We start from the raw sequence: 19,329 nt of genomic DNA, 5'->3' as shown, positions 1-19,329 counted from the left end.
CAGTTTTAATCTAAGAAAGCCCTAGTTTCAATAGGAAAATCAGTTAATAAGGAGTGTGCTTTTGAGATATCTTTACTTAACAACAGTTCTGTCTAAATTCTTAAGAATATGATTATCCTTCTCTCTTTACTAAAGACTTTTAAGTAACAAAGAAAATAACAAAAAAGCAAAGGTAAATTCATGCCAAAAAGATAAAAGAAAGTAATGATAAAATGCAAACAAGATGAATAACAAGAATGTTTTAAAGATAGAAACATTAAGATTGTGAAAACGCAAACTTTGAAAGTTGTTTGTTAAAACGTTGAAGGAAAGGAAAGGTTATTGACAATCTTCTTGTTCAAGAAGTTTAATACGAGTTTGAGTTTCAACAATATTTGCGTTTCACGGAGTGAGAAACTTCCTTTGAAGAGTTTAATTGATACTTGTTAGAAACGAAAACAGTTATTTGGAAGACGAACAAGAGAGATAAGAACCAAAAAGGAAAAAAAAGAGAGAGAGAGACCTTTGCAAGTGAAGAGATAAGAAAATTTCAATTGAATAACTTCCTTCTAAGTAATGCAAAGTTGCAAAATCAAATGTTGTGTGTAAGAAGTGAGTAATTCCGGAATACTAAGAAAAGAACGAAATTCATTTGCCATAGTAAAAAAAAAAAGTTTCATTAAGCTTTTGAGTTTCTCTAAAATATTTCTTATCTTTTTGCTGTTAATTTTACGCTTGTCTTACGTTCTGATGGTTTTTCTTCAAATCTAGTGATAGGCTTAAAAGCTATAGACAATTTATTGAACTGCGCAGTCATATTTTAATTGTATCTCTAACGTACTCATAAAGTATTTTTCTCTTTCATGTATATCAGAAGTTATTTTCAGGTTTATAGCAACGTTACATTCTTTTGAAACTCTTCAATGCATGTTTGATACCATTCAACAACGCATAGAGATTCCAATTGTAGCACATTAAGGCTTTCCTCTTATATGCCTTATTTCTTACGAACGGTTGAACCGTTGAACCTTACGAACGGTTAAACCGTTGAACCTTACAAATGGTTGAACCACTGAACCTTATCATCAGTTTCAAACGTGCAACTTGACCTTGTACATTCATGTCACGTAACTCGCAGCGGAACGTCATTATCGACACTGGGTATGGGAAGTGCTTACTTGAGTTAGTTCCTCCGTCACTTGCACCGCGGTCACAGTACGGTTCTAAGTAACAATTTCCTTTAATGTCCGGTGGAACCTGTCACTGATTTTTTTTCGATCACTGTTTCTCTTCGTTGATGTGGTTTTGCTGTGAGTTTTTTTGGGCTGTTAGCAGCTAGGACATTGTCCCTCGCGACATACTCAGAAAACTTACCACTTTCAGCATACTTACATCTCAAAACCAAGAACCAACAATTTGCCCTCTTTGGAAAGAAAAGAGATTGTCCATTTTACACCATCATTGTCTCCTCAGTTCACTGCACTGCCGTTCTAAAATGAAATATTTAAGTTTTACGTTCCACGATTTTGCAGGCTAGGTTAAAGGAGACGGTAATGATGAGAAATGAGTGAAATAGTGGAGGAAACAGGAGAACCCGAGAAAACCCACGCACATGGTGTTTGTCCACCACAAAGTTCACTTGGCACCTGCTGCGATCAAACCAAGAAGCACACTGTCGTTGTACTGATCCTCATGTAGTACGGAATTTGTCCTAACATACCACAATCAACAGTACGGCTGCAATCGTTACCTGACCGTTGCCAACTGAGGTATCAGACATTTTTCCAGGTTTTTATTAAATTGATAATAATTTGTATTTTACAGTTCTGAAATTGCAGTCATATCTGTACAGTCATTCCACAAATTTCTGGTATAAATTTCATAGAACTAACATTTTTGCCTGGGTTTTCTCAAACACCAGTGTACAAATGACTTCTATGTAGTTGCACAGTGCAAAGGGCCCAGAGTACAACACTATCAGTTAATCGTATCGATGTGGTTATCATGAAGTGGAAAAAAGAGAGAAATATTTTACCAACGTGTAATTGGATTGCTTCAATACGATTAAAAAAAACAATGTTTGAGGTGGGCTTGACTTCAATGTCGTGGTGGAAGAAAGATATTACTCTACAGTTGTCATTGACTATGACATTTTGCAAATGAGACAATAAAATCACGAATAACGAGTTACAAGAGTGTATTATATTACATTTGATGATTTTCCACATGCGGGAACTTGGTACATGTACTAACATCTAAAATGGAAAATAGTGTGTATTATCTGATAAGTGGAAAAGGCAACTGTGAAGAGTATATACCTATGGTAACGGAGATAAGACTAATCCTTGAGGTATAGCCAATTAGTAAAAAAAATGGATGAGTCAAAGTAATATTTATTCGAACATAAGAACTTAATTACAATATATCTGTTTTGAAATTTCTATTTTGTTCTCATGATGAACTTTATCGAATGCCTTTTCTATGTCAAACAGAATACTTACGATACCATAAGACCATACTTTGCAGCAGATTTACGGAATTTTAAAGAAGATCCCATGTAACTTACAAACGTAATGATTTAGAAAACTGTATTTTAAACATATAATAGCTAGATACTCAGGGTGATTTTTTTTTAATTGACAGATTTCACTTGGGTCTAGAATTTTTAACTCAAGTCTGACTTACATGCGGTTTGTGTCAAATGATCATGGAAGGATGGGAGATTTGTGAGACTATGTTTACTTGTTTAAATTCATCCGGAGTAGTACCTACCACGCCTCAGGAAAAACAGCAAATGTTCCCCAATTTACATTACAATAGGAATGATAATTTGGATTTTTGAAGCGGAATTGCAGAATACAAATTAAGTGTTGGTGTTAATATTCATAGATACCCACAAATCACATGTTGAATAGCTATAGCCGGTTTCTTGCGACAAACGACTGAGATATTTCTTGGAGATCTAAGACCATCTTGGAGACCATCTTTCTCACACCAGCTTGCGAGGTCCGATGCTTCCCTGTCTCACCCAGAAGCGATCCTGATTCTTCTAATTTATGTTATGTTCCTGTCTGGGGTAGAACATGAGGTAAATTTGTTTCTTGCTCCCTTTGCGTAGCAACAACAGATTCCGTTGTAAAAAAAAAGAAAAAAGAAAGAAAAACTCACGTTGCTCCAAAGAGTACACTATTCTCACTTTGTCCTGATCATACTTCACAGTAGCACAACTCACAACACAACGGTCCAGAAAGACCCCGGATGAATTTAAACCAGTAAACATTGTTCCAAATCTCCCATTCTTCCTTGATCGTTTGCCACAAACAGCATAAAAATCGGACTTTAGTTAGAAATTCTAGACTCAAATGAAATCTGTTTTTTTTTTAAATCACTCATTATAAGGAAAACATTCGTGCAAGTGCATTAGTAAACATTCAGTATGACCATAGCTATTGAAATATAAACCTTGGTGCAAACAGTGCCGGATTTACGTATAAGCTAAACAAGCTATAGCTTAGGGCCCCACTCTCTTGGGGCCCAAAAAATTTAAAGAAATAAACTGGCTGTAATGTAATTTCCAAATAATGAGCAAAAGCAAATAAGATAAAACGCATATACAACAACGATATTTTGTACTGTTATGTATTAGGCTTTTATGAAGCAAGTAATGAGGCTAATTTGTAATGGGGCCCTATTTCTTAACTCTGCTTATAAAGAATCCTGTTTTCCAGCCCTGCTTATAATGGAGTCACCATTTCCCAGCCCTGCTTGTGGTGAGGCCCTTGTTTCTAGTCCCGCTTTAATGGGTCCCCTGTCCCGCTTTAATTTGCACCGAAATTGGAAATAAAGGATCAGGTGTCCCATCTTATCTTTCTAAAATAAATACGTGATGAGTTTATGCAAATGATAGCATTGAAAGTAAGAGAATCAATTTTTGATGATTCTAAAAATACAGAATACTTCAGTTTATCTGTAGATTCTGCTCCTGACTTGTCTCATGTTGATAAGCTTACTGCTATTGTAAGGTATGTGTCACTAGATGGACTCCCCATTGAGCATTTTCTAACTTTCCGAGAGAGGGGTAGAACCACAAGACAAAGTAAGATTAAGATGGTAATGATAATCTTACAAATTAATGTAAAAGTGATTTTAGTAAGTGTCGAGGCCAGTCATATGATAAAACTGCCAATGTGTCATGAAAATACAAGGGTATGCACGAAATAATATTGAAGATTAATAAGTATGCTATGTGCAGGTCATTCCTTAAACCTTGTTGGCAGAGAAGCAATTAACTGTCGTTTAGATACAGTAAACTTTTTGGGGGATTATTCAAAAATATATGTAAGTTCTTTTCGTCATCTACACGTAGATCGGCGGTGCTGTTGTAATTCTTTAAAGATAATTCAAAAGTTTGTCATAGACAAGGCTCATAAACGCAATACTTGACAATTATGATGAAATAATTTCTGCATTGCATCAGCTTTATATTGATATCACAGAGAACGATGAAACAAGACATCAAGCCAGAAACTTTTTGAATAAAATGGAGGAGTTGGAATTTATGGTAAATTAATAGTTATATATTTGGAGTTATTTGCTGGATGAATTTCACAAAGTTAGTCAATCACTCAAACTCCAAATTAGTCTCGATGTATGCAGTAGATTGTATGCTTAACTTTCGGATTTTGTTAGATTCCAGAAATCTTTTTGATCATTTTGAAAAACAGGCAAAAAGCAAATTACCTGATGTTGACATGGAAAGGAGTAGATTTAGAAAGAAGCTTATAAATGACGATAAAGATGATGCTTTAGAGAATCTTGAGCCAAGAGACAAATTCAGAATCGAAGCATTTGTACCATTTGTAATAGATGCATTAGAATCTAATTTGGCACAAAGGGCATCAGTATACAATGGTACTGCAAAAAAGTTTATATTCCTAACAAAACTAGATACGACAGAAGAAGAAATTTGCGAAGGAGTCAATACTTTAAACCAAACATATTCTGAGGATGTGGCTATGAATGTTGTTGGAGAAGTCAAACATTTTTCATCAATATCTTAAACATAGTCAAAGTCATGCACATGAAAATCTGACACATCAGGATCTATATCAAGCAATATTTAGTGACAATGCCCAATCAGCATTCCCTAATATAGAAGCAATTCTAAGAATGATGATTTCCTTTCTGAGGTGATTTCAAATTGCCATGGAGAAAAATCTTTCCTCGGCCAAAAAGAGTAAAAAATGAATTTAGAACAACATTGTTTTATGACAAAGTTGTGTAATCTCAGCCTCATGTGAATAGAAAGTAAAAAGTTCGATGATATAATCAAAGACTTTGTTTTGGCAAAGGCAAGAAGGAGTTTTAATGTAGACAATGTTTGTTCGTTCTTTGCATATCCAGTATATAACGAATCATGATAGAATTACGCAGCTGAATGAGTATTGGGCAGATAGTAATATTAATCACATTAAATATTTTTGTTACTTGATATTTTATATAAATATGACATACGTATCACAAGAAATTCCGTCTTTTATACCAAGTTAGTGCAATAGATTACAAAAGTTTGCTGTTCCAATGAATAGTGAGGACTACTAAATGCATTGTATTAACTACAACTGTATAGTGTGTAGGTTAACATAATGATATATTAATAATGCTATATACAGGACAAGTTAAAATGATGGACCCAATTTCAGAAATTTATTGTGCGAAATCTAATAAGTATATGTTATTATGAAACATGTGCTAACAAGTGTAAGAAAAGTAAATTGTCGAAATTTTCTTGGAACATATTCGCAAGTGTTCTATGTGAGCACCTCGCGTAACACAGCACACATCAAGCTGATAGTCTATTTCCTGCCGAACTTTTTCCCAGCACGTTGTGGTCAATTATCAGCAATGGCAGCTGTAATGCGAACACACAGGTCATTCAATGTTGTTGGAAGTGGTGGTATGTAAACATGATCTTTTACAAAACCCAACATGAAGAAATCAGACGGAGTCAAGACTAGTGTAAAACTATTTCCGGAAATTTTGAATCGGCTGGTAAAAAACCGGTTTTTCCGGTTTGTTTCAGGAAAAATTGGAAAATTGGGAAAATAAAAAGCTTTGTATTAGGTTAGTTTTACTAGTAATGAAACCGTTTTTTCTTCCGAACGCGTGAAAAATGTACGTTCAGAAATTTCAATATTGGAAATATTTTAAAAAAGAAACATTCGAAAATAAAACTGTTGTAATTATTCTTGAAAATTAATAGTCTGCACTCATTTCCTTTACGTGCCTTTTAGTAGTTTATTTTAGGTTGTGCATTAAATACAGAACTTTTACAGTTACATACAAGCATATCATCATGAAGCGTTCCTGTTGTAACATGTAGGGCTCTTGAGTGAAACTGAGTTCTTAATGTGCTCTTTGATCTGGTGAAAATTTCCTTAATTTTAACCAAATTACTTCTTAAAAGAAAGATCAGTAGGCAAATTTCACTAATACTCATATCCTAAGACATATAAGTGCTATTATTTAATATTCAAATAAAGACTTTAATATAAACTTTAAGTACAAAATTTTGTATGTAAACAAATACCTGTTTTCTAGTGCGACAAATTATCTACATATACGTATAAAATGAAAGTGGCTATATTTGTAATTTATCAACTCTTGAACAACCAGAGCGATCTCGATAAAAATTTTCAACATAGATGAGGTTCGGGCCTAGGATGGGCTTTATCATTTCACTTTGAAGGTGCAACTTGGAGGAAGGAAGTTCGGATATATATATATTGAAAATTATCAATCTTAGTTTTCGGGGTTGCTGAGATGAACAGTGCCACTTTTAATGCCGTTTAAATTCAAATTCAGCGCCACGACCTGGGGGCAGGTGAGAGGTGTGATATACAGATGATCGAACAATGACCAATATTAGTGTCGAATCCATAGCTTTTGGGATTGCTGTGATGAACAATAACACTTCTGATGCCGTTTAAATCCAAATTCAGCCTCCATTAGTTACTCCTAAAGGGGGAGGGTGACAAGTAAAAGTAATTGAAAATGACTGATACTAGTGTCGAGTTCATAGTTTTTGGGGTCCCTAAGTTCATTGGTGACAGTTTTAGTGCCCTTTATACCCAAAATAAAACGTATTCTCCCCGTGCGAAGAACGGGTATTCTGCTAGTCATTAATAATAACGAACGGAAATTTCACATGTTAAATTTTTAATATATTTGTCACTACTGAAATTTACGCACTTGTGCGGTGGATTGGTGCAGGCACGGATCTAAGGGGGTCTATAGTCCCCCTTGAGGCTCAGGTATACACTGGATAAAATGGGCTTCAATCCTGCTTTACACTAGATAAAGCAGCAAACTATGGTTTAGCTCCTCCCTTGATCATATCCTGGATCCACCACTGTATGTGTGTATATGTAAATAAGATCATCTCTCTTTTTGAGTTGTTCGAAAAATATAATTACAAATAATAAAGAGGGATTTTTATCAGAAATCAGAAAACTAAAAGGTAAAATTAAAAGCTGTTGCTTTAAGTATTTTTCCTGCTAGCGAAATACGTTGTATATATGCTGCAGACACGTTACAGCAAATAAGATTAACATCAGGCGAAGAAATAGTTTTTAATTTATATTTTCCGGGTTTTGCCAATATTTCCGAACAAAAGATTTTTTCTAATGGATTCAAAATTTTAGGAAATTTTACACAGCACAAGGATGATACGTGTCTCCATAAAATAGATATTTGATTTTAACATACTGATATTAACTAAAATGATTCTGGCGCTGTTATTTTAATACTTTCCTGGCATAGAACGGTAACTTCATAAGATTACGTAAGAGGATCATATTCTGGATCTTTTGTAGCCATAACTCCATTCTATCGCGGTTCTAACTTTAAAGAAGTGGTACAAATATATTTGCTGCCACAAAATTTCCTTATTCTAATACAAGAAACATAACTACTCAATGATCTTAACTATAAATAGTTAAGATTACTATTTAGTAGTAAATATAAACTAGTAAATATAAAATAGTTTTCATTTTAAAAGCATAATGTAGTAAAATATTAGAAAAGTTCAATTTTTCAGTTTTTTTTTCAAACTCAGGAATAAAACCGTAAAAAACATTTTTTAAACCCAAAATTTCCGTTTTTTTTTTCAGATCTTTACAACACTAGTCGAGATATGTGTACACCAATCACAGATTTGTCTACATGATAATGAAGCACACAGAAAGATCTCTGCCCTCCATTGAAAGCCATTTTCCTTAAATGCTCGCTGCTAACTCTTAGGGGTAGAAAGTGGAAGCAGCGTCTAAACTAAACTAAAAGTTAACCTTTCAAAGCGCATGTCTCACAATAACATATATTTATTAGATTTCACAGAATACATTTCTGAAATAGGGTCCATCAATTTGACTTGCCCTGTAATATTATTATTAGTTTTGCGTAATATATTGACACCTCTTATTTCATGTTATAGCAATCTTCCAGAGATTAGACTATGAGTATGTATTTTACGTTTCTAAAGAATTTTGTGACATGTAAATGTTGTAAAATTATAAAGTTGATCAATATGAAGTTGATAAACGTATTTAGATATATATTAGGTCCATAAAATACTATATAGCATATATTGAACCCCCCCATAATGGCGACATTTTGTCGCTGAAAAAGAAAACTAGACAGATAAAGGGCTACACTACCTTCAATAGGCTAAGGCCCCCCTAACCTAAACCCGGCACTGGGTGCAAAGTAACCCCATAGGTAGGGGTACTTTGCACAACATACAAAAAGGTATGTTCAACATACGAACATAATGCTTTTGTGTAATGTTTTCCCTCCAGTATTTACATATTTCACCTCCTACACAAAACTGCATGCAGTCTACAAATATTGATATTAGTATGATGGTACCGGTATCAGTACTTATTAGAAATTATCGATATTTGTAAAGAAAAAAATGTATTTTCTGGTACTGGCACAAGAACCACATTCTGATAGTTTATCATAAGCCCTACAAAAATGCCAACTCAGGAACAGAAAAAAAAATCCCAGTCAACTGATTTTCCTTGGTTGCTCTTTATGTCCGAGAATATCATCCCAACTGTAGTCAGTGGAAGATTTACGGGGTTTGGGGCTTTTAGGCTGAAGTCCACCCAAATTGTATGACTTCTTCTTCTTCTTCTTTTTTATTTAAAGCTAATGCTATTCATTCTATGCTTACAAGCTTCAAGCACCCCCCAAGTCTATTGATTAAAAAAAAAAAACGAAGCGTTTCTGAGTGAAGCTCCTCTCAAAATATTTTTCTGGACCCGCCTTTGTTCGTAGTTTATTTTCCAAATTTACTTAAAATTAGAACGCAGGAGGTACCATCAGTAATAATTTCCTATCTAAGGGGTTATTTTGGACCGGTGCAAAGTAACCTCGATTAGAGGCTGAATCCACCTTCATCCAGTTATATTTTCTTTATGACTTTAAAATGTTTCACACTTGAATTGAATAGAGCTCCTTCGTGGCTAAGCGGTTAGCGTACGCGCCTTTGGCGTGGCAGTCCCAGGTTCAATTCCCGGCGGGAGCTCATGTGGTTCGGATTCCACGTTAATCAGTAGGTCCACGTCTCATATAGCCTCGCTGCTGAACGGGACGTTAAACTCAAAACCAATCAATCAATCAACACTTCAATTGAAGACTTTGGGGCAAAAACCCGTCAAGTCCAAAAAGCGAAAGTGTAAAGGAGATAGCTTCACAAGGGTTCCTCTTCATCCGATTTTCTTCAAATTTGGCACATACTACACCGAAAATAAATCGACATGTATTTTTTTTGTTTCTTTCGGAAAATTCGTTAAGGGGAGCAAAGGGTCCCTTTTCAAAAACGGGCCTTGATTAAAAGGGCCACATTAAAAAATCGAAACTCTGTCAATGCAAAGATGACTTCCAAGTAGGAAATACCTGTGTTGTTATTTTTACGAGAAAAGGGTTTTAGGGAGCAATGGCTCCCTTCGAAATAAAAACGACCCCGCACAATCCTTACGGAAATTGGATTTCGGTAAAATTGGAATTTCTTGAAATTGTAATATGTTGTAGATATTGTGTTCCTGAGAAAAATTCTCAATGGATACAACCACAAATCACTGACCTTTTGGCCACTCCAGGGCCACTTTTTTGAAGACAGCCAAAGATAGTGATATTCTGGATTTCGATGAAAATGACTGAAACTGTGATATGTTGTAGATATTGTGATCCTGAGAAAAAGTCTTAATAGGCATAACCACAAATCGCTGACCGTTTGGCCACTACGAGGCCACTGTTTTGAAAACAGCCGAAGATAGTGATATTCTGGATTTCGATGAAAATGACTGAAACTGTGATATGTTGTAGATACTGTGATCCTGAGATAAGTCTCAATAGACATTGCCACCAATCAATGACCGCTTGGTCACTGCATGGCCACATTTTTGAAAACAGCAGAAGGTACCGGGATTCTTGTGCCTCTTGAGGCTTTTCCTCAGGATCACAATATCTACAACATAACACGGTTTCAAACAATTCCACCGAAATCCACAGTACCGTTACCATCTACCCTTAAAAAGTCCCTGTAGTGGCCAAACGGTCATTGATTGGTAGCTGTGCCTGTTGAGACTTTTTCACAGACTTACAATATCTGCAACATATCACAATTTCAAGCAATTCCACTAATATCCAGAATACCTTTACCTTTAACTGTTTTCAAAACAGTGGCCCTGTAGTGGCCAAACGCTCAATGATGTGTGGTTGTGCTCATTAAGAATTTTTCTCGGGAACACAATATCTACAACATATCACGATTTCAAGAATTCCACCGAAATCCAATTTCCATAAGGATTGTGCGGGGTCGTTTTCATTTTGAAGGGAGCCATTGCCCCCTGAAACACTTTTCTCGCAAAAACGACAAAACACGTATTTCCTACTGGGTAGTCATCTTTGCATTGGCAGACTTTCGTTTCTTTAATGTGACCCTTTTAATTAAGGGGACCCTTTTTTGAAATGGGGTCCTTTGCCTCCTTAACGTATTTTGCCAAAGAAAATTTTATCGGCCTTTACAGTGATATCTTTCCATACCTCTACAACAACAATCCCTCCGGGCAATTAGAACTGATGTTAATCACCAACATTATAGCCAAAATACAGTTAGATGTTCAATGTTACGTTGGCAGTTTAAACTTTACAGAACATGGTTCTACTGAGAGAGGACTGTTCAGCTCCTTTCATATTTTGTGCAAAGTTACCCCTGATGTGCAACGTAACCTCGTCTTATGGTAGTTTATTTTTAATTATAATTATTTATTTATGTATACTCATTTTACTAAAGTACTATAATGCTCAATGTGGGGATGTTCGAACCATATGCTACAATTTGGTAGTATCATCTGAAACCAAAAAGGATTTGTATTATCCGATAACTGGGAAAATCGATGGTGACAAGAATATATAGTAAAAGAGATAAGACTAATCTTTAGGGTACACTAATTAGAAAAAAATAATAAATGTAAGTTATCTTAATGTAGACAATTAATTATATGAAATAATAAATAGCTTTTATGTATGCGATAAGCAAGTGAAAGTTATGAAATTTGTATGTACCTAGGTAGTTTTCATCATTGACTTTATCGAATGCCTTTTGTATGTCAAACAAAAGTACATTTATATTATAATGATTTGTATAATCAATATAAACTCACTCAAACAGCAGACTAGTCGAAGTATATTGTTATGAATATTGAAAGTCTGCCTGTCTGGAAGAAGATAATTGAAAATATGGTGTAATATTTTTTAGTGAAATGATAATTAAAAAAAGTAATAAAATCAGAATACTTTCAAATAATAGAGATATGGGCAGGTGTGAGGTGGAATGCAATAACTATCACGAAAATCAATACTTGCTGGAACTCTGTTTTCAGATACTGTCAAACTGATGTATTTCTGTTTCCCTACCTGCGATTAAGTTAGAATTTAGTCAATCTGTTACTAAGTGATAAAAAAAAGTTTCCAAGCTTCTTTTCTAACATTACTGTCGTATAATATTTGTGGATTTTTTTCTTCCTTTTTTTCTTGTTGGTATCTTGGGAAGCGAGACATCTGGGGAATGATCGATGAAGGGACTTTCTTCCGAGATTTCCACTCAGGATATGAAATATTAAATGAGTTGCTGAAGTACCCATAAGCACAGGAGAGAGAAAGAGGTGGGTGTAGTAAGAGAAATATCTCAGTTTCCTCAGCTACAGAATATCAAGAATTCTTGATGCGTCCGTGCTATTTGATATTAGTGGAAGATTTCGTGCTACCAGTTGCATATGATGAACTAATAAGATTATAAGTGTTCACTGCTATCCGACACACACTTTTTTTTTTGGGTCAAATGTTGATAAAAATGAACGGTATGAAATACCTCTGTATAATCTATAAATCTATAAGGTGAGGCAAGTCAGGGTACAGACTCGAAGAGCGATAAAAAAAAGAAAGTCCTTTCACGTGGTGCAGTTTTGAGAGCGTGCATCTTTGGCACATGCAATTCCAGGTAGAAGGGCATTGAACGTACTAACGGTTCCGGGTTCGATTCCCGGTGTGGGCACTCGGTCGAAAAAGTGTAAAAAGCTTTTCAGCCCAGCCATCCTGAATGAGGTTTCCCTCATTCCTAGCAGGCAAATGCCGAGGTGGTACCTACTATATAGGTCCCAGGCCGCTTCCTTCCTTCCCTTTCCCCGGATAAAGTGATCGCCGAGGGACGTCATCCTTCGTATGTGACGGGCTAACATGGCCGTATATGACGAAAGCCCAGAAATCTCAATCCTAAACCCTAAGGGCATTGAACGCATTACTACGGTTCAAGTTCCATCTTGAACTGTAAGTCCACGTATGATATTCGCTCCGATGTGAAAGGGACGCTAGAAAACTGCAATTTAATCAACTTTTAACAAAACAATTTTATAGGAAATAAAATGAAATATACGTAGGAAAATGAATGATAGAATTATGGAGAAAAAGAGAAAGTATAATAGAGGTCTTTTGACAAGATCCTAGTTCAGATAAGTAGAAGACTGCGTAAGACTATAGTCAGATTAGCAACGAAGTAAAAATGAAATGAAATCTTCAAGTTTTACATCCCACTCTTATGCCGGTTAGGCTAAAGGAGACGGTGATGATGAGAAATGAATGAAATGAGGGAAATAGGAGAAAATGAGGAACCCCGAGAATACTCACGCACACGGTGTTTGTCCATCACAAAGTTCACGTGGCACGAGCTGGGATCGAACTCAAGATCCCATGTACCAGACGTGAACGCCCTACCACTGAGTCAGCGCGAATTTCATCAGCAATGGTGTATGAGTACGTGTTGGTGTGTATCCTTGGGTAAACCAGGGTGCTGGGATCCTACAGCTAAATTTTATACATACACATATAATTAATACATGCAATTCTGATCGTGGGGCCCTGTATCTCGTGATGTTCCCAGACAAATGACCTTCCGGCTCATAAACAATCCTACTTGATTACAAGACACTTTGAATAGATAAGAAGACAATGGAAATAAGGAGGCCAATGACAGAATCAGGAATCAACGTGCAAGGTATATAATAAAAGTAACAAACCTAAAGGAAGAAATAAAAAAAAGGTGATGACTGAAGTGGTTTGATCACGTTGTAAGATGAGGCAAGAAGCATATGAGAAGAAAATTAACGATTAGAATCAAGGAAGAAACGAAGAAGAAGACTTAAGAAAAATAACAAGGAGGTGATTGGTGGTAATATCAGAAATATGGAAGTAAAATTTGTATAAAAAAAGCGCAAAAGGCCACTATTATTAATAAAAAAGTAAGGTTCTGTGGTAAGCCAAACAAATTAATGTTTAATATAAAATCATAGTTTCAATAGACATTTTATTAGGCATTGATTGCTTTGGTTTGGCGGAGACTTCAAAAAGTCTTATTAACCGTAGGAACTTCTTTGCACGTTGTAAAATTATTTTCTGTTTTTTAAAATTAGTTTCTACTTTAAATAGATGTTTTTAATATTATTTTATGCTTTTTCAAGCTTTTTAAAAATAATTTTCTGTTTTTTAGCAATTAAAATTATTATATGTTTTTTTTAAAAAAAAGTTTGCTTTTTAGCTCCTTTTGTGAAGTCAGTCAGTTTTTTCTCTTATGGAGTAGTTGTTTCCTGCAATTAGATCTGTCTTTTAATACATTTCTGATGTCACTGATGATGAGTTCCCTCGAATTTTTCTAAGTCTTCCTCTTGTTAGTTTCTCCCTTTATTTTCTTCATTAATTTTGTTCTTACGTGCTTTATCACCACTCTTATAATATATGGCCAAACTATCTCAGTCAAGATTTTAAAAAAAATCCTCTCAGTGGATATTAACATTGAAGCCCGTTAAAGTTTTCCGTGATCTAGTTCCAGAGATTATAGTCTGATAAACTTTACATGAAATCGAAGGGAAAACATTCTCTTTTCAGCAAATACCACCAAATTTGTTCGCTACGCCCTTATCAAAGTCATGCGTAAATATATCCATAATGAACAGGGTTTTCAGAAAGAGCAGCAGAAAATTTTGGGAAACGAATTCTCACAAGAAAACATGAAGCAAAATATATGTATCAATTGTGTGTCCACAACTGCGTCATTTCCAACCCTGCGATCCAACCCTTTATAGTTCATCACCATATTATAGTGCATTTGCAAGCCTACCGTGAAAATTTTAGGGGGGGGGCAGGGAAAATTTAGGGGGGGCAGGCCCCCCAGACACCCCTGGATACGGGCCTGGTGGCAGATCTAGAAGGTAAAAACCAGGGGCGGGGGGGAGAGGTAACCAGAACCCAGACTATGATAGGTATATCATCAGTTTGCAATTTTTCATGGGTTGTGCAGATGTTTCCAACTTAATTCTCTCTCTCTCTCTCTCTCAATGGATATTATAGCTAGGTTGGAGTTTGACATTGTGGACATCAAGTAATGTTTTACACATTGCATAACAGAAAAACTGTAACTGAAACTACATCTAGTGTTTCAAAAATTTTCTAATAAAGAATAAAACGCAACGCTTACTATACACTTTCAGAAATAATAGCTTCAATTGAATCGGTGAATGGAAAAAGAAGAACATTCCAAAAATAAAGGATAACATTCCACGATAACAATTTCTCTATAACTAAATATCCATTCCCATTACGTTTTTGGAATTTTGGGAAATGAAAGGTCTTACAAGGGAACATCTTATATTGATAGTAGCATTGTCCAATCAAACAATGCGCAATAGATAGAGGAGTGAGGAAAAGTGAGAAATTCGAAGTTTTACGGGCGACACCCAAAAACACAGAAGATACAGAGGAAAGAAGAATCTAGAATGGTGTTAGATAGCAATGCAAAAGATACACTGACGCAGAAAGAACTTCGAAATGATTAAAGTAATCAAAATGACATTTACACAACAGTATAGTAAGCAAACATTGTACCCACAGATATGCTCAATAACATCATATGTAATGCAGTATTGCCAACTGAGCAAAAAATGAAGTTTTGTTAAATGGCACGGAACACAAATTATAACATGTAGAAAATCTAACTATGAGTAGAATCACACCTGTGAAGTCATGATGTACAGTGTACTCAACGTTTGAAGATAGGCCTATATGAATTCCTATATGAATCTCGGATGTAGAAGAGAACATACAGTACACGATTCAAACTAGTTAAAACCAAAATATGAGACTACAAACAATAATATAATCACTGAAGTACGAAAATAAGGGACGAAACACAGTGTCGCAGCAGGTTTGCAAAAGTGGAAAATTAGAATAGTATCAAACACAGCACACAAAACTGAAATGTTGCATGCTCTTGGATTGATTAGCAGGCTCACTTTTCTGATGCACGTGATATTGTATCACCTCACACATTATTAGTAGTCAATTTTTCAGTGTTGCTGTTGATAAACCGTTCCGCAGTATGTTGGTACTGTATGTACTCTTCTACATCCGAGATTCATATAGGCCTATTTTCAAATGTTGGCAACAATGTACATCATGACTTCACAGGTATGATCTACTCATAATTAGATTTTCTACATGTTATAATTTGTGTTCCGTGCCATTTAACAAAACTTCATTTTTTGCTCAGTTGGCAATACTGCATTACATATGATGTTATTGAGCATGTCTGTGGGTACAATGTTTGCTTACTATACTGTTGTGTAAATGTCATTTTGATTACTTTAATCATTTCGAAGTTCTTTCTGCGTCAGTGTATCTTTTGCATTGTTATCATCACATCATTCTAGATTCTTCTTTCCTCTGTATCTCCTGTGTTTTTGGGTGTCGGCCCGTAAAACTTCGGATTTCTCACATTTCTTCACTATCGATTGCACATTGTTTGATTGGACAACGCTACTATCAATATAAGATGTTCCCTTGTTAACATAGGCTACAAACCTTCCATACAAGCAATAGTATTTCAAGCAAGCAAGCAGTTTTACTTTTCGTTTTACAAAAGTAACGTATTGGGGAATGTCCTCCTTTTTCCACTCACTGATTCAATTATTTTTGTTGTTAAAAAATCTGAGGGAGCCTAGGTTCTCCTCCAGGCTAGATTCTCAACAGGTTATAGCCCGCCGAAAATTTGTCAGAACGATATGAAAAGGATCATAACTCGAGAACGAAATATCGGATGGAGACTAGGTAATAGAATATAGTAATTATTTTAAGCCTTAACAGCGGATATGGGATGTGTATCAATTTTTAGTTTCTGATCTACCATTTTCCATTCCTGGAAGACCTCATAAATTTTCTTCGATATACTTGGAAGCTAACCATGTATCACACACCACCCTGTACACATCCACTAGTCCATTAATGGACTCTAGTTTTAAAATAGAGTCTACCATAATGTTACTTTACCTGACCTTGATCCAATATTTTGTTCTTGAGTTATGAGCTTTTATTTTATCTTAAGGCGAGCTACAGATACGAAAGTTTAAGGCGAGCTACAGATACGAAAGTTTAAGGCGAACTACAGATCCGAAAGTTTAAGGCGAGCTACAGATCCGAAAGTTTAAGGCGAGCTACAGATCCGAAAGTTTAAGGTAAGCTACAGATCCGAAAGTTTAAGGCGAGCTACAGATCCGAAAGTTTAAGGCGAACTACAGATCCGAAAGTTTAAGGCAAGCTACAGATCCGAAAGTTTAAGGCGAACTACAGATCCGAAAGTTTAAGGTAAGCTACAGATCCGAAAGTTTAAGGCGAGCTACAGATCCGAAAGTTTAAGGCGAACTACAGATCCGAAAGTTTAAGGCGAGCTACAGATCCGAAAGTTTAAGTCGAACTACAGATCCGAAAGTTTAAGGCAAGCTACAGATCCGAAAGTTTAAGGTAAGCTACAGATCCGAAAGTTTAAGGCGAGCTACAGATCCGAAAGTTTAAGGCGAACTACAGATCCGAAAGTTTAAGGCGAGCTACAGATCCGAAAGTTTAAGGCGAACTACAGATCCGAAAGTTTAAGGTAAGCTACAGATCCGAAAGTTTAAGGCGAGCTACAGATCCGAAAGTTTAAGGCGAACTACAGATCCGAAAGTTTAAGGTAAGCTACAGATCCGAAAGTTTAAGGCGAGCTACAGATCCGAAAGTTTAAGGCGAACTACAGATCCGAAAGTTTAAGGCGAGCTACAGATCCGAAAGTTTAAGGCGAGCCAGAGATCCGAAAGTTTAAGGCAAGCTACAGATCCGAAAGTTTAAGGCGAGCTACAGATCCGAAAGTTTAAGGCGAACTACAGTTCCGAAAGTTTAAGGCGAGCTACAGATCCGAAAGTTTAAGGCGAACTACAGATCCGAAAGTTTAAGGCGAGCTACAGATCCGAAAGTTTAAGGTAAGCTACAGATCCGAAAGTTTAAGGCGAGCTACAGATCCGAAAGTTTAAGGCGAACTACAGATCCGAAAGTTTAAGGCGAGCTACAGATCCGAAAGTTTAAGGCGAACTACAGATCCGAAAGTTTAAGGCGAGCTACAGATCCGAAAGTTTAAGGTAAGCTACAGATCCGAAAGTTTAAGGCGAGCTACAGATCCGAAAGTTTAAGGCGAACTACAGATCCGAAAGTTTAAGGCAAACTACAGATCCGAAAGTTTAAGGCGAGCTACAGATCCGAAATGAAGTACTTGTGCACCTATGTTGGTCTTTAACTTTTGTCATATTTTCGTGTGAGAACTCACTTCCCCAAAGACTTTTAGTGCTGTTTCCGACCACCCTGGGTATTGAGAATTAAATTAAGAGCCTCTTCTTCTTCTTCTTCTTTTTTTTTTGAAAGCGGTTATCAGTGGCAGAAGCTGACAAAGGAAAATACAGTACACAAAAGATAAGAATATGCATTTAATTCCAAATTCCACAATCGAATTAAACCAATGTAAGGTTACTTACCGAAGTTGGGTTCGTCGACGTCATGTATGACAATCTTGATGGCTTCACCATTGGTGACAGAGCCTTGACGTCGCAGGCCCTCTCCTCCAAATTCTGAGGCCTCGATGGCTGCACTCACTCGCGGAGGCACTCCTGAGCCAGGAACACAGATAGAGCCTCGAGGTGCTGACGATGGCAGCGTTGGTAATGCACGGGAACCAAGGTCAGGTCTAAAAGAATAACAGAAAACCAACAAGTTAGTTTTCGTTCATCAAAGCTTACTCTAAAGAAACAATTGGTTTCTCTTTAATGTGGTTCTGCAGTGGAGATTTTCTTGGGCCAAACTTTAATGTCCGATGGGGCATGTGAATGCAATAAACTGAGAATTAGAAGTTCTAATCCAAAATGTTTCGATTTTTGACATAATGGAAAAACTAGAGCGTCTAATGCTCAAATAAACCGTAAATATGACCGAGTTTAAGAATTCATTGGTTTCAATTTCAATAATACAAACCTGAATCTCATTCTTTATAAATAAAACTTATAATAATATATAGTACTTTGATAAGGTTATACAGCTTAAGAAATAACAGTGTACATGTTCAAAAAAAAGTGACCGAAGGTTAATGGCCTAGGCATACATAGGATCACCCTATCTAAATTTTGACAATGGGATGTTGGCTCACTTCAATATTTGGGAAGGGTACATAGGACCAACCCATACATTTTAAATTGCCAAATTTAAAAAAATATATACGATAGTGTAGGACCGAGGTATGTACACTCATGTCCAAAATGATTGTCGCATATCTATAACTGTCTTGTGGAAATATAATTTGACAATTATTTTGCAGGGTACTTTTAATACTGTTACTCTATGTATAATCGGGAAATGTATTTGTGGTAAATTTTATAGGAAAAG

The 19,329-nt window shown here is 35.9% G+C and overlaps 1 protein-coding gene across 3 annotated transcripts in view; it reads right to left on the bottom strand.

The window, feature by feature from the left end:
- Positions 1-19,329, bottom strand: part of LOC145676131 (uncharacterized) — a 997,262-nt gene that overhangs the window by 298,507 nt on the left and 679,426 nt on the right. For all 3 annotated transcript variants that reach the window (XR_014129303.1, XM_081747034.1, XM_081747035.1), the window contains exon 8: positions 18,429-18,637. Coding sequence is in view for 2 of the 3 variants with exons in the window: in XM_081747034.1 (XP_081603160.1) it covers positions 18,429-18,637 (209 nt within the window). In the remaining variant the exon portion in view is untranslated. The remainder of the gene's footprint in view (positions 1-18,428; positions 18,638-19,329) is intronic.

Source organism: Thermobia domestica, chromosome 18 (genome assembly GCF_964235325.1).
Source record: "Thermobia domestica chromosome 18, izTheDome1.hap1.1, whole genome shotgun sequence".
NCBI lineage: Eukaryota > Metazoa > Arthropoda > Insecta > Zygentoma > Lepismatidae > Thermobia > Thermobia domestica.
This window is presented reverse-complemented; position numbering and strand designations above follow the sequence as displayed.